The sequence below is a fragment of the Rhinatrema bivittatum genome, chromosome 5 (assembly GCF_901001135.1).
Source record: "Rhinatrema bivittatum chromosome 5, aRhiBiv1.1, whole genome shotgun sequence".
Lineage (NCBI taxonomy): Eukaryota > Metazoa > Chordata > Amphibia > Gymnophiona > Rhinatrematidae > Rhinatrema > Rhinatrema bivittatum.
The window spans coordinates 3374008-3388333 of NC_042619.1; the positions used below are offsets into that span (position 1 = coordinate 3374008).

Here is a 14326-nt window from a genome sequence, read left to right on the forward strand (position 1 = left end):
AGTTGGTGAGCTCTGAGACGTATGTGAATAAAGCGTTTGCATTGAATTGGTAGTCATGGATTTTTGCTGCGTGGAAATCACGTTTGGCCTGGGTAATCGCATGACGGTATGCGTGCAAGGTGTTGTTGTAAGTGGCTTTGAGTGTAGTGGATGGTTGTTTGCGCCAGGCGCGTTCTTTAGCCCTTAGGTCTTGTTTAATTGTTTTTAAATTGGTGGAGAACCATGGTTTTCTTTTCTCAAATTGTACTAGGGGTATTTCTTTGTGGATGATGGGGCATAGTTCATTGGCTATGGTCGTTGTAAGATTGTTCCAGGAGTGGAGTGCACTGTCTGGGTTGGAGAGATCGATGTTATTAGCTATTTTGTCGAAAGCTAGGGTGAGCTCTTCCATACTACAGTGTTTACGGAAGGAGATAGTTTTATGGTGTTTTTGTGTGGTAGATGTGGGGACTTTAGTTTCAAGGGTAGCATTAATGAGGAAATGGTCGGACCACGGTACCGGAGTGACTACAGGGGGGGTGGTAAAGGTTATTTTAGAATTCACAAAGATTAGGTCGAGTGTGTGGCCCGCCTTGTGTGTGGGTTCGGTGATAATTTGCTTGAAACCCAGGGCTTTGAGGGTGTCCAGTAGAATCTCGCAGGCGGGGGTGGTAGGGTGGGCATCCACATGGAGATTGAAATCCCCTAGTATAATGGTAGGCAGGTCTGTTTTGATATTGACTGTGAAATATTCAGTGATAGGTGAGGGATCTTGTTCAATTAGGCCTGGGGGGGCGTAGACAAGGCAGATTTGTAGGGATTTGGATGTGAATAGAGCAATTTCTAGCTTGGGTGGGGGTTGAGTGGTTTGGAGTTTGAGGCTAAGTCTTTTTTTGGCTGCCAGGAGTAAGCCTCCACCTCTCTTTTTAGGTCTTGGGATGGAGAGGAGGTCGTATGTCTTTGTTGGGAGCTGGTTTAGGAAAACCTGGTCAGTGGTTTTTAACCAGGATTCGGTGATGGCACATAGATCGGGGTTGTTGTCTGTAAGCAGGTCATTTAGTATAGGTCCTTTTTTTTGGATGGATTGGGCGTTAAAGAGGGTAATGGCTAGGGTGGTTAAGCCTAGAAATTGTGAGAAGGGAGGGGTCATGATAGGTATGAGTGATTTGCGAGGGTTGGGAGGAGGAGGGCGTATTGTGGGGGGTTTGCGTAGCAATGGGCAGTGTCGTCTTGGAATGGGGAGTAGGCACATGATTCTGGTAGCAGGGGGGGACTGTTGCGTTAGATGGAATAGTAGAAAGTTAGGGAAGGTATCTGGTCTTGGAAGTAGCTATAGATTGATTACATATGGCCGGGAGGTTACGATGAGAAGTTGGGTACACTCTGGTGCAGGGTATACTCAAAAGCAGGGTACACTCAAAAGCAGGGTACACTCAATAGCAGGGTACACTCAAAAGCAGGGTACACTCCAAGGCAGCGTTAGGTGAATCAATAAGATGTCAGGGGAGACGCTGGGTCTTGGGAATTGTAGGGATAGCTTACATAGGGTGAGCTGGTTACAGTGAAATGCAAGGTACGCTCAGAGAGCCAGATGTAATCAGCAGTAGAGAGCATTCATAGGCAAGGTGCTGCCCAAAGGGTTTGTTTTTAGGCTGGTGTGTACACCATAAAATATATCGTCAAAACAGATAGCATAGTGTTCATGGTCAGTCTGGGGCCTATTTTTTTTTTATATATATGTTCGCTATCCCCGCTGGTACCACTTCTGCATTGATCGCTGAAAAACGATGAAAAAGATGAGAAAGGCTCTTACCCCGAAATGGGTGGCGCCGGCCGCGCGAACCCCAGAGGAGGAGGGATGCGATGCGGTTGAGGCCGGGAAGGCAGAGCGTTGTAGTACCCGTTGCGAGTTCCGACGGGTATCGAATACTTGCTGTCAGTCACGGTTGTTATGCTGCGGTTGGTCTGTGGTTACTCCGTGAGTATGGATCGGGGCTGCAACGAAGGGGCGAGACAAAGGGGCAGGCCCCTTTGTCGCGCTCCTTCGTGCGCGCGACGCCCGGTGCGCGACGCCGCACAGGGCACTGAATGTTTAAACCCCCTCAGGCCGTGCTCCGATTGGAGGCGCTGGCTGGTGGGCGGGATTAAGCAGGGCTCGGCGCGGTTCCCTTGCAGTTTGGAGCTTTGCAGCTTTTTTGCGTTGTTCTAGGCTGCGCTGTCGGCGCTGGGGTCGACCGGGTGGGGAGTGTGTTTACCTGGCCTTTATTCTTTATTCTTTATTCTTTATTCTTGGATTAACCACAAAATAATTTTAAAAAGACATCAGTGTGGTTGCGTGGCATGGCCTGGGTGGGCCATGGCTGAGGTACGGGGACAAGCTTTGTGCCGCCCAACATGTCCACATAACGGGGCGAGCCTCCACATTACTACCCCGTGACCCTGTGACCTCATGCCCTCTGAATCACTTCCTCGCCAAGATCCCAAAGCAAATGGAAATAGCGATGAAAAGACAAAGAACATAACACAAAAAAGCAATAATGCTCACCCCCTCCTCCCCCCAGGACACAAGAAACTTTAATACTGGATGCCCCATGTTGCCCCATCAGCAACCCAGACCCCCTAAAGTGAAGAAAAGAAAGAAGGGAGACGGCAGCCATGTCAACAAGTGTAAAACAAAAAAGGATTCAGTTAGGTCTCGTGATGACAGGAAGCAGGCCCACTGTTTCCATGCAGCATCAGCTTCTCCCACTTGTTCCATAAATCGATGAACTTCAGTTGCTGAATCAAAAATCTGGGTTTTATTGTTATTTAAAGTAATGTTCAGGCATGCAGGATAGAGCAAATCATAAGCCAGGCCCTGCTTCTGCACCTAATTTTTAAGCGGGCAGTTTGAAATGCTCCCTGTTCCACGCGCAGGTCACCAGAGGCAGGCAGAGCTCCGGAGTCTCAATGCGTGGATGAGACGATGGTGCAGGGAAGAGGGATTCAGTTTTGTTAGGAACTGGAGAACCTTTTGGGGAAGGGGGAGTCTCTTCTGAAGGGATGGGCTTTACCTTAACCAGGGTGGAACCAGACTGCTGGCGCTAACCTTTAAAAAGGAGATAGAGCAGCTTTTAAACTAGAACAAAGGGGAAAGCCGACAGTCGCTCAGCAGCGCATGGTTCGGAGAGAGATATCTTCAAAGGATACTAATGATGCATTAGAATTAGGGCATCCCAACAGTGAGGTTCCATTAAATGCAAACATAGTTCATATGCCTATATGTAAAAAATCACCAAAGCTAATGATTTCCGAATTATCCCAAACAACTGAAAAGCAGGTTGTTAATACAAGCAAAAACCACACTTTGAAATGTCTGAATGCCAATGCCAGAAGTCTAAGAAGTAAGATGGGAGAGTTAGAGTGTATAGCAGTGAATGATGAGATTGACATAATTGGCATCACAGAGACTTGGTGGAAGGAGGATAACCAATGGGACAGTGCTATATCAGGGTACAAATTATATCTCAATGATAGGGAGGATCAACTTGGCGGGGGTGTGGCACTTTATGTCCGGGAGGGTATAGAGTCCAACAGGATAAAGATCATACAAGAGACTAAATGTTCAGTAGAATCTATATGGGTAGAAATCCCATGCGTGTTGGGTAAAAGTATAGTGATAGGAGTACACTACCGTCCACCTGGACAAAATGGTCAGTAGATGATGAAATGCTTAGAGAAATCAGGGAAGAAAACCAATTTGGCAGTGCAATAATAATGGGAGATTTCAATTACCCCAATATTGACTGGGTAAATGTAACATCAGGACTTGCTAGAGACAAAGTTCCTGGATGTAAGAAATGATTGCTTCATGGAGCAATTGGTTCAGGAACCAACAAGAGAGGGAGCTATTTTAGATTTAATTCTTAGTGAAATGCAGGATTTGGTGAGAGAGGTAACGGTGGTGGGGCCACTTGGCAACAGTGATCATAACATGATCAAGTTTAAACTAATAACTGGAAGGGGGACAATAAGTAAATCTGCAGCTCTAACACTAAACTTTCAAAAGGGAAACTTTGATAAAATGAGGAAAATAGTCAGAAAAAAACTGAAAGGAGCAGCTGCAAAGGTTAAAAGTGTTCAACAGGCTTGGACATTGTTTAAAAATGCAATCCTAGATGTGCGATGTATTGGTTACGTTGCCCTTGTGGAACTCATCCCGTGAGCAGCCTCTCACCTTTGCGCTGGTCGGGCCAGTGCCCGATCGCCTCCTCCACTTTCTTGGCCCGATGCCGCAGGACTCTCTTCTTTCTTGTGGCCTAGGCTTCCCCAGACCATCGCTGCTGCTCCTTGGAGCCCGACGCCGCTGTATGTGGCAGGAGGGGCCGCTGCTGTTTCTTCGCGGCAGAGAAGCCGCCGCCGGGACGCTTCTTCACGTGGAAGGAGTGCTGCCGCCAACTTCATCATCTTCACACGGCAGGGAAGCAGCCAACACCGACTTCCTCCACCTCTGGTGGCTTCTCCACTCTGTTTAATAAAAGATAATTCTGTGTTGTGTGTCCTAAGCCGAGCCTGACCTGTGGCCCCTCACGGGACTTCCCCCCGTGGGTGTGGTCATCTGCCACAGTGTCCAAGGGTCCACCCAAAACCTTACAAACAATAACAGATGGTGGCCCACCTCAACCAAAGCTGCCATTGCTTAAAGGGCCAGTGGCCCGAAAAATGGCCCCCCCAGGTGAAAAATAACCCCGGGGTCAATGGTGACCCCTGCCTGCATCCCCCCTGCTGTCTACCGAGGCAGCCCCCAAACTAAAATCAAATTCAATGCCACACGAGCAGCGATGACCCTCTCCCTTCTCCATCCCCTCCCCAAAACTAAAAAAATTAGCCTCATGTCATAGCCCCCCAGCCCATCCCTCCCCCATTTTCCAAATGTATGTAAATCCCTGCTGTTTAGGGGAGCCCCCCAAAATAAAATTGACCCTGGTGGTCTAGCAGCAAACCCCCAGTACCTCAAAATGAAGGACCAGAGGGACCCCCTAGCTCCGGGCTGCTTGACACCATTTTCAAAATGACACTGACCAGGCCTTGCTCCATCACATTATTTTAATAACATGGGATTGCCTATGCATAAGATTCTTTGCATGCATTAGGCAATGTCATGTATGCAAATTTATGCAAAGTAGGGATTTCCATAAGGGAAGGAAATCTTTTGTCTGTTGTGCAGTACTGTGCAATAGTTCCACAATACGGTGATATTGAGCGATGAACATCATTTAATGTGCATTTCATTCTGATTAATTCACGATATCTCCTTATCTCGGCTTAGTAAATCCACCTATTAGATTTTAAACCCTCTGGGGATAGGGAAATTTATTTATTTTATTTATTTATTTATGAACTTTTAATATACCGATATTCGTGGGACACATCATACCGGTTCACAATAAACTCATGGAGAAAAGGAAATAGAAATTACAAATAACCGGGACAGGGGAAGGGGAGCAGAGGAGGAAAAGGGAGAGAGGGGGGGGGGGGGGTAGGGAGAAAGCTAGAGCTTAAGGGGCGTGAAATCCCTACAGTATCTGAATATAATATGCTCGGAAATGCCCGAAAAAGCAAAATATAAGTCAAATAAATAAAAATTAAAAAATATCCCTGCTCCGGAGAGGTAGAGTATTTGAGACAATTCTTTGATATTTTATGTTTGGTTTAAGCTGTTCTATGTATTTATTCTGTATGTTTTATTGTAATCCGCCAAGAGCAGAATATAAGACTGTTACATAATTATATACATTTCTATTTGGCTAGAAGATTGCATCTCCTTCTGTCACATCAAAGAGACCGAGATCTGGTGGGGCACGTCAGGGCTAACTGTGTTACAGCCATGCTGGCATTGGTAGCCCAGCTGAGGTCTGCCTCCATGGAGGAGGTCTGCAAAGCTGCAATGTTGAGTGCATCTCGCTATGGTTTTGACAGGGGCTCTCGACACAACAGTAATGTTGGCTGCTCTGTCCTATGGAGTCCCTTTGGGGTGTAGAACCCAACTCCATAAGCTCTTAGGCCCCATTCAATTGGTTTCTTGTTGGCAAAGAAAAAGAAATTAAGCTGTCCTGTTGCTACCAGAAACAGTCTTCCCCACTCGCACTGTTTTTTGAGTTTGTCCTTCACCCGTTTTGTTGTTCGGGGCACTCTGTAGCCTGAGAATCCGCACATTTGAGGACTGCCATCCTGCTGGTCCTTGAAGAAAGTGGGGTTACTTACCTGGACAGGGATTCTGGGAGGACAGCAGGATATCAGTCCTCACAAAACCCTTCCGCCAAGCCTTAGTTTTATCATGGACTGAGGGACCATGCATGGAATGAAAGGGAGTGGTGAAGGCTGCAGTAGGACTTGCTCAAAGTTTCTAGAAACTTACATTTCAAAGCTGCATGCTGGGGCCCATCTGATGATCTCACCCATACATGAGGACTGGCGTCCTGCTCTTCTTGGAGAACCCCTGTTACAGGTAAATAATTTACTGGCCAGGCCTCTGGCGCCGGCATGGGATGGGTGTGGAGATGAGGCTGAGGTGTGTGGCATGGGGGCAGTGACAGATGTTGGCAGAAGGTTTTCCTGCCAGACACATTGGCTCACATATTTAAAGTCTTACAGTAGCACCAGAGCATGGGTCTCTTTAGTGACTTGTCTCAGCTCCCCTCTCTCCGGATCACTGATGTGGGAGATACAATCTCTTCCCTTGCTCCTGGGTGCCTCGTCTGGGGATTGTAATTAGCAAAGATTGTGTTCTTACATTGTGATTTGTCTTAATGTAGGAGTGTTCAGTGAGTGTTATCGAAAGAATGAAGAGAAGGCAGAAGAGCTGCTCACCCGCGTGTCTCCTGCTTGGGGCAAGACCACGTGCCTGCAGCTGGCTGTGGCTGCCCAGCACATGAAGTTTATGTCCCACGGGGGGGTGCAGGTGAGTGCTTCCCTCTCTACCTTACCCCTTCCACTTACAGTCTAACAAACGCTGCTTCCTGCAGGTGCGCTCACACAGACCAGGCCTCGCATGGTCCCAAGAGCTCATCTACAACATCTATGGACAGTTTTCACAGTCTAGCAAAAGATATTACAGCCTCAAAGGGCATCCAGCGTTCTCCAGGAAGAATACGATGACTTGAACTAGAGGCACAGGCTGGATCAGGGGTGGCCTCGTCTTTCCTTACGCATCCTGCACACTTCGGACATTACATTAAGGCTTTACCTTGACTTGGACAAGAGAGAGAGACTTTGAGCAGTTTCCCATAGCCCATGTAAGTGAGGCCCCTCGTATTAGACAAGAGCTGGTGTGGGAATTGAGGTGAAGAAACATGAGCAGGGCCTACCAGACAGAGGGAGCAGCACTAGAGCAAGATTTTCCTCTCAGCTGTCACTAAATTTGTGTGGGAGCAGAGAGCTGTAGACCCCCAGTCTCCGACTCCTGTCTCAGGGAGGTGATTAGCCTGGATGGTGTCCTCAGATGGTCCCAAGCTTAAGCAGAACAAAGATAAAGGGATGAGACAGGCAGTTGTTGTAATAGTCCCATGGGTTCTAGTAGGCCCAGATAAATAACCAGCGGCATTCCAAGCACACCACCACCACCACCCAGAGGCATGCTAAGGGGGGCGGGGGGTCAGGAGGGCGGTTCACCCCGGGTGACGACAAGAAAGAGGGTGCAAGCAACTGTGCAACCAATCAACATCTTGTCATCACCCGAGAAGAAGAAACATTCCCGCCAGGAGCAGTGGCCGGCAGGGAGTCCAAGCCCTGCCGGATGAGGAGAACAGGCCAGGAGAGGCACACCCAGGGAGTCCTGCCCACCTACGTACAGCTTCCCCCCAATCAGGAAGATCAGTGGGCCGTATGGCCCGAAGATAGCAGGAGGCCCTTGGCCTGTGGTAGAGCTCATCCCACCACAGCCTGAAGACAACAGGAGACAATGATGTGTGTGAGCTTGTGTGAATGAGTAAGAGCCTGTTTGTGTGTGTGTGTGTGTGTGTTTGTGTGTGTGTGTGTGTGTGTGCCTGTGTGAGAGCTTATGTGAGTGAGTATGTGTGTGTATGAGAGGTTGTGTGTGTATATATGAGAGGATGCCTATGTGTGTGTGTATGAGAGAATGCCTGTGTGTGTGTATGAGATGGTTAGTGTATAGAAGAGTGAGTGTGTGTGAGTGTCTGTGTATTTAAATGAGAGAGTGCCTATGCATGTTTATGTGTGAGCGGGGGCCTGTAGGCGTGTATGACAGGGTGTCTTTGTGTGGGGTTAGGGGTGAGAGAGAGGAAGCATGTGTGTGTGTGCCTGGGTGAGACAGGAATTGTGTGTGAGAGATACAGGCGTGTATGCATGGGAGAGAGAAATGGAGGAAATGTGTGTGTTTGTCTTTTACACACACACACACACACACACACACACACACACACACACACACTCAAGCTCCCACTGTCTCTCACCAAACATGTATGAGTGTGTGAGACAGAGGGAGCATATTTTGTTTGTGTCTGTTATGTGTGTGTATGCGTGTGTGTGTGTGTGTACCCTCAGTTTACAACAATCTCAGGGTGACAGGTATGGAGAGTCGGGGGATTTCTAAAATCCTTATTAGTTTTAATTACTGGATGTTATTTGAAGTCTGCTGTTTTGAAATATTTTATCAATGTTTAGGAAATTTTTAAAAATTTGTACAGGAGCTTCTAATTATTGAATAAGAACATAAGCAATTGCCATGCTGGGTCAGACCAAGGGTCCATCAAGCCCAGCATCCTGTTTCCAACAGAGGCCAAACCAGGCCACAAGAACCTGGCAAGTACCCAAACACTAAGAAGATCCCATGCTACTGATGCAATTAATAGCAGTGGCTATTACCTAAGTAAATTTGATTAATAGTTAATGGATTTGTCCTCCAAGAACTTATCCAAACCTTTTTTAAACCCAGCTATACTAACTGCACTAACCACATCCCCTGGCAACAAATTCCAGAGCTTTATTGTGCATTGAGTGAAAAAGAACTTTCTCCGATTAGTCTTAAATGTGCTACTTGCTAACTTCATGGAGTGCCCCCTAGTCTTTCTACTATCCGAAAGAGTAAATAACCGATTCACATCTACCCGTTCTAGACCTCTCATGATTTTAAACACCTCTATCATATCCCCCCTCAGCCGTCTCTTCTCCAAGCTGAAGAGTCCTAACCTCTTTAGTCTTTCCTCATAGGGGAGCTGTTCCATTCCCCTTATCATTTTGGTTGCCCTTCTCTGTACCTTCTCCATCGCAATTATATCTTTTTTGAGATGCGGCGACCAGAATTGTACACAGTATTCAAGGTGCGGTCTCACCATGGAGCGATACAGAGGCATTATGATATTTTCCGTTTTATTAACCATTCCCTTCCTTATAATTCCTATTCATCAGCTGTTTTGAAATGTATTTTTTTTTAGTATGGTTTTACTATTATGATTGATTTATATATTCTTGATTGCATTGATTTGAGGAAAAGTGATTTTTCTGCTTTTCCATTGTGGCACTGCATACAGAATTTGGCTTATGGTTTCCAGTTCAATGTTTGTTTGCATGTGTGCATGAGAGAGATATAGAATAAGCGTGTGTGTGTGTTTGTATTAGCATGTGAGAGAGACACAGAGGAAGTATGACTGTGTGTGAGAGAGACACAGAGGAAGTGTGTGTGTGTGTGTTTGTGTTAGCATGTGAGAGAGACACAGAGGAAGTATGACTGTGTGTGAGAGAGACACAGAGGAAGCATGTGAGTGTGTGTGTTTGTGTTAACATGTGAAAGAGACACAGAGGAAGTATGACTGTGTGTGAGAGACACAGAGGAAGTATGACTGTGTGTGTGAGAGACACAGAGGAAGCATGTGTGTGTGTGTGTTTGTGTTAGCATGTGAGAGACACAGAGGAAGTATGACTGTGTGTGAGAGAGACACAGAGGAAGTGTGTGTGTGTGTGTTTGTGTTAGCATGTGAGAGAGACACAGAGGAAGTATGACTGTGTGTGAGAGAGACACAGAGGAAGCATGTGAGTGTGTGTGTTTGTGTTAACATGTGAAAGAGACACAGAGGAAGTATGACTGTGTGTGAGAGAGACACAGAGGAAGCATGTGAGTGTGTGTTTTTTTTTTTTACTTTTCCAAATGTAACCCCTGGGCAGACTGCACCCAAGGGCTCATAGAAAGAGAGATGGGCCTTATCTGCTCTGAGTTTCTCCCTGGCTAGCATTAACATCCGAGTTTCGTAGCTCCAAGGCCCTTTTGTCTTAAACACCGTACAAGCCACCTTTCCTTCTCAGTAAACAGCACTGATAACTGTCACAATCTTTGGCATTAAAAAATAACACAGAGAAGCAAGTGTTGCGGTCTCTACCGCTCTCCCCTTACTGGCTGTAATCAGGGCTCACCTCCGAGGCCGGGAACGCCGCCGCCTCCGCGGCTCTGCTGAGTATTCGGGGCGTCCGCCATTGTTGGGCCGTCTCGCTGCCGCCCCGCGCGCACGCGGGGACGCGCGTTATGGACATACGCTCACCGGAAGCCTGACCCCGCCTGAGCTGGCCACGCCACGCCCCAAGCCCGATATAACCGGCGTTCTTCAGTCCTCTCATTGCCTTGCAACGAGGGTCGCTACAGTGTGTAGTTCTTAGTTGCACTTCCGTTGTACTGCTTCATCCTCTGACCTCTGCTCGTTCCTGACTCTGCTTCTGCCTGCCGCCAGCCACCGACCTCTGCTCGTTCCTGACTCTGCTTCTGCCTGCTGCCAGCCACCGACCTCTGCTCGTTCCTGACTCTGCTTCTGCCTGCCGCCAGCCACCGACCTCTGCTCGTTCCTGACTCTGCTTCTGCCTGCCGCCAGCCACCGACCTCTGCTCGTTCCAGACTCTGCTTCTGCCTGCCGCCTGCCTCAGTCCTTGGCTTCTCGGCCGCAGCTGCTGCGCTTCTGTCCTCTGGACAGTGTCCTACGCAGGTCTGGGCTGGAACTGTTTCCTCTACTGCCAGACTGTCTTGGGTCTTGTTACCTTCTACTCCCTGCCAGGCTCTGGCCTACTCGCTGCTAGCTCCCATCTTGCACCCTGCAAGTTCCAGTCAAGATTTTACTGACTCTGACCCTGCTTCTGCTTGCTCTGTGCTCCCTGGCCTATTGGCTCTTGCTGCTGGACTCTGTGCCTACTCCTTGCCCGGGCCTTTCTATAGAGACTGACACTGTGCATAAGTCCCAAGGGACTGGTACCCTACGGGCTCCTCCTGGGGGGTTTCCGGTTCCCGGGGGAAGAGCTTATCTGTACTCTCAAGTCCCAAGGTTCTGGGACCCTACGGGCTCCTCCTGGGGGGTTCCCAGTTCCCGGGTGAAGACCCATACGTGTGTCTCCTAAGCCCCAAGGCTCCAGGACCCTACGGGCTCCTCCTGGGGGGTTCCTGGTTCCCGGGTGAAGATCTGTGCCTGTGGCTCCGCCTCCCGAGCTACTCTACCCAGGGTGGTTCGGCTCAAGGGTCCACTCTCGAACTGCAGCTTCCCAGACTGCAACAGCAAGGTGGTTTCCAACTTCTTTACTGATAGATGATTAGTTGACTGAAGAAACTTTAGATATCAAATAAAGTCAAAGAATAATTAGGCAGAAGAAAGCTTAATAAATTAGTGACCTCACTCTTCTGATTCTTCTGGAAGCCAATTCCATCCTAATCACTTACTCTCCTTCTCTCACCAGTTACTCTGACTGAAGATAAGTCAGTCCTTCTCCTGCTGCACATTTTATCACGTATCTTTCGCCATTGTAGAATGGTTAGAATAAAGTCCCAGTGCTTTATCAGAATGTAAGTCCCAATTCTCATCCCTTCCCTGAAGTCTTCTCAAATAGACATTGGCGGTGGGCAATCTCCTCTCAGGTGCAGCACACCTGAGTCAGCAGCGTAGTCAGCCCTCGATACCTTCTGCTCCTTTCCGTAATCAAAGGCGAGGACGCCACTTCTCAGAAGTAACCTTCACTCCTCAGGCTCTGCCTAGGTCACGGGCGCCTCTTCCCAATAGAATGGAAACTGATTCCCAATCCCTGGGATCAAGGGTACTCAGCTCCAAGTGGAACAAAAATAGTCTTTTACAAAAAGGGAAAAACACAAAAAAGAGACAGGAAGGGTAGAAACACTTGCTTGCCTTAGAACTGAGGAGATGTTTTAACGTTGAAACTCCTCGTCATCGGGTCACCGACAGGTCTGTACCCTGGAGGAGTAGTAAAACACTATCAGAGACTTCCCTATCTCTTGATCTAACATTACTCAGGGGTACCAAGGCTCTCACAGGGAAAATACATCTCAACATCTGCACAAAACAAGCAAATACAGCTTCAAATGAGACAGTCTGTCTGTCTGGCTTTAACGGAAACATCCACTAGCTTCTCTCTTCATTAAGTTATGAAAATTAACAGACAGAAGGCAGAGATCTCCTGCCTCCAGGAAATCTAACCAAAACCAGCACAACCTAAAATGGTGCTAGCAAAAAAGGCTACGGCTACACCATCTCAGGCTCCTACATGGGGGAATAAAATCCAACCCACTGCTCAATAAATCTCTATGAACTTCTACAACAAGATACTATCAGGGGTTCCTTACAGAAAGGTCACACATCTTTAGAGTAACGAATACCAGAAAAAAGTAAAACCTCCAGACTCCAAGTAAATCCTATGAAAGTCTGCAGGACAAACTCTGCCAAGGGCCTCACAGGCCATGACTCCATGGAGACTCTACAAATTCAAACTCCACCTAATTTCCGAGTCCCCAGTGTTCCCACATATCCCTAATTTCTCTTCTGAGTCCTCGTTCATCCCCATCACACCAACAAATTTCAGTATCTCTCCATCAGATCTGATGGCCCAGCACCTCTAACTCATCAGGTCTTGATTCCAGCTTCAGGCATGGCTGTCTCTTTCCTACTCCCAACTGCATTTATTTATTTAGTAATTTTCTATACCGATATTAGTGGGGACATCATATCGGTTTACATCAAACGTGCAGGATGGAAAAATACATAGAACAGGGTCAAGGGGGGGGGGGGGAGCGTAAAGAACTGCTAGGTCAAAGGTGAGAAAAATACAAAGGAGAGAGGCAACTCGAAAACAACTTAAACGTTAGCAAGAAAAAACAATGGGTTAAATATAAGTAACCAAGGTTTTGTACAAGAGAGAGTTGGCCGGGAGAGGGGAAATTACTGCTGATAGGCTTGTTTGAAGAGCCAGGTTTTTAAGTTGGCTCTGAATTTAGCGGTGCATGTCTCAAGCCGTAGGTTGGGGGGTAGGGAGTTCCAGAGAGTGGGACCAGCAATGGACAAGGCTCGGTCCCTTGTGGAGGAGAGGTGTGCCTTTTCTACTGAGGGCACGTGGAGGGGACATTGTTGGAAGCTCTGGTAGATTTGTTAGATTGTGAGGGGCAGAAAGGATCAACAAGCCAGTTTGAGTTGTGCGTATGTTGAGCTTTGTGGGTCAGAGATAGTGTTTTATATAAGATACGAGAGGGGATTGGCAGCCAGTGCAAGTTTTTGAGGAGGGGCGTGATGTGGTCATATTTACGGGCGTTAGATATGGTTCTTGCTACAGCATTCTGCAGCATTTGAAGGGGTTTTATTGAATTTATTTATTGGTTTATTTAAACAATTTATCAGCTCAGACGTTGTTCTTACCTCCTTGTAATTGATCCAATAGTGTCGCTCTGGAATGACCATGAACTGCTGTACATTTTGTATTATAGTTCACCTTATCTAGTATTCTAGTTCATTAGCTTTATATGTAACACATAGCTCCTCGAATTTAACATTTAGTTATTCTACTGTTCCTTGCCTCTTATAGTTGTTACTGTTCCATGTAAATGGCTCCGCCTAAATGTTCCTAGTTATATGTAAACCGATACGATGTGCAAACGGCTATCGGTATAGAAGAAACTCTAAATAAATAAATAAATAAATAAATAAATAAATAAGAGTAGGGGAGGCCTAGGAGGAGGGAGTTGCAGTAATCCATTTTTGCTGAGAGGGTGGCTTGAATGACAGTGTGAAAGTCGCTGGCATGAAGTTGTGGTTTTAATTTTTTCATGACATTGAGTTTAAAAAAACCTTCCTTGAGGATTAGGTTGATATGTTTTTTTAGGTTCAGTTGTTGGTCAATTTGAACCCCGTGCACTGGGTTTCCTGCTGAAGAAGTCATAAGCGGGATCATTTGCGATGGAGAATTTAGGGGGTGAGTGTTGAGAGATGAGGAGTAGTTCCATTTTGGATGTGTTTAGAGCAAGGTGAAGGTTAGAGAGGAGAGCATTGATGGACTCAAGGCAATGTTTCCAGTGATCCAGTGCATTTGTGAGGGTGTCATG

At 47.1% G+C, this 14326-nt stretch overlaps 1 protein-coding gene across 1 annotated transcript in view; it reads left to right on the forward strand.

The window, feature by feature from the left end:
• Positions 1-14326, forward strand: part of LOC115091562 (transient receptor potential cation channel subfamily M member 2-like) — a 246883-nt gene that overhangs the window by 122709 nt on the left and 109848 nt on the right. The window contains exon 15 of the mRNA XM_029601742.1: positions 6774-6919. Within this exon, the coding sequence (XP_029457602.1) occupies positions 6774-6919 (146 nt within the window). The remainder of the gene's footprint in view (positions 1-6773; positions 6920-14326) is intronic.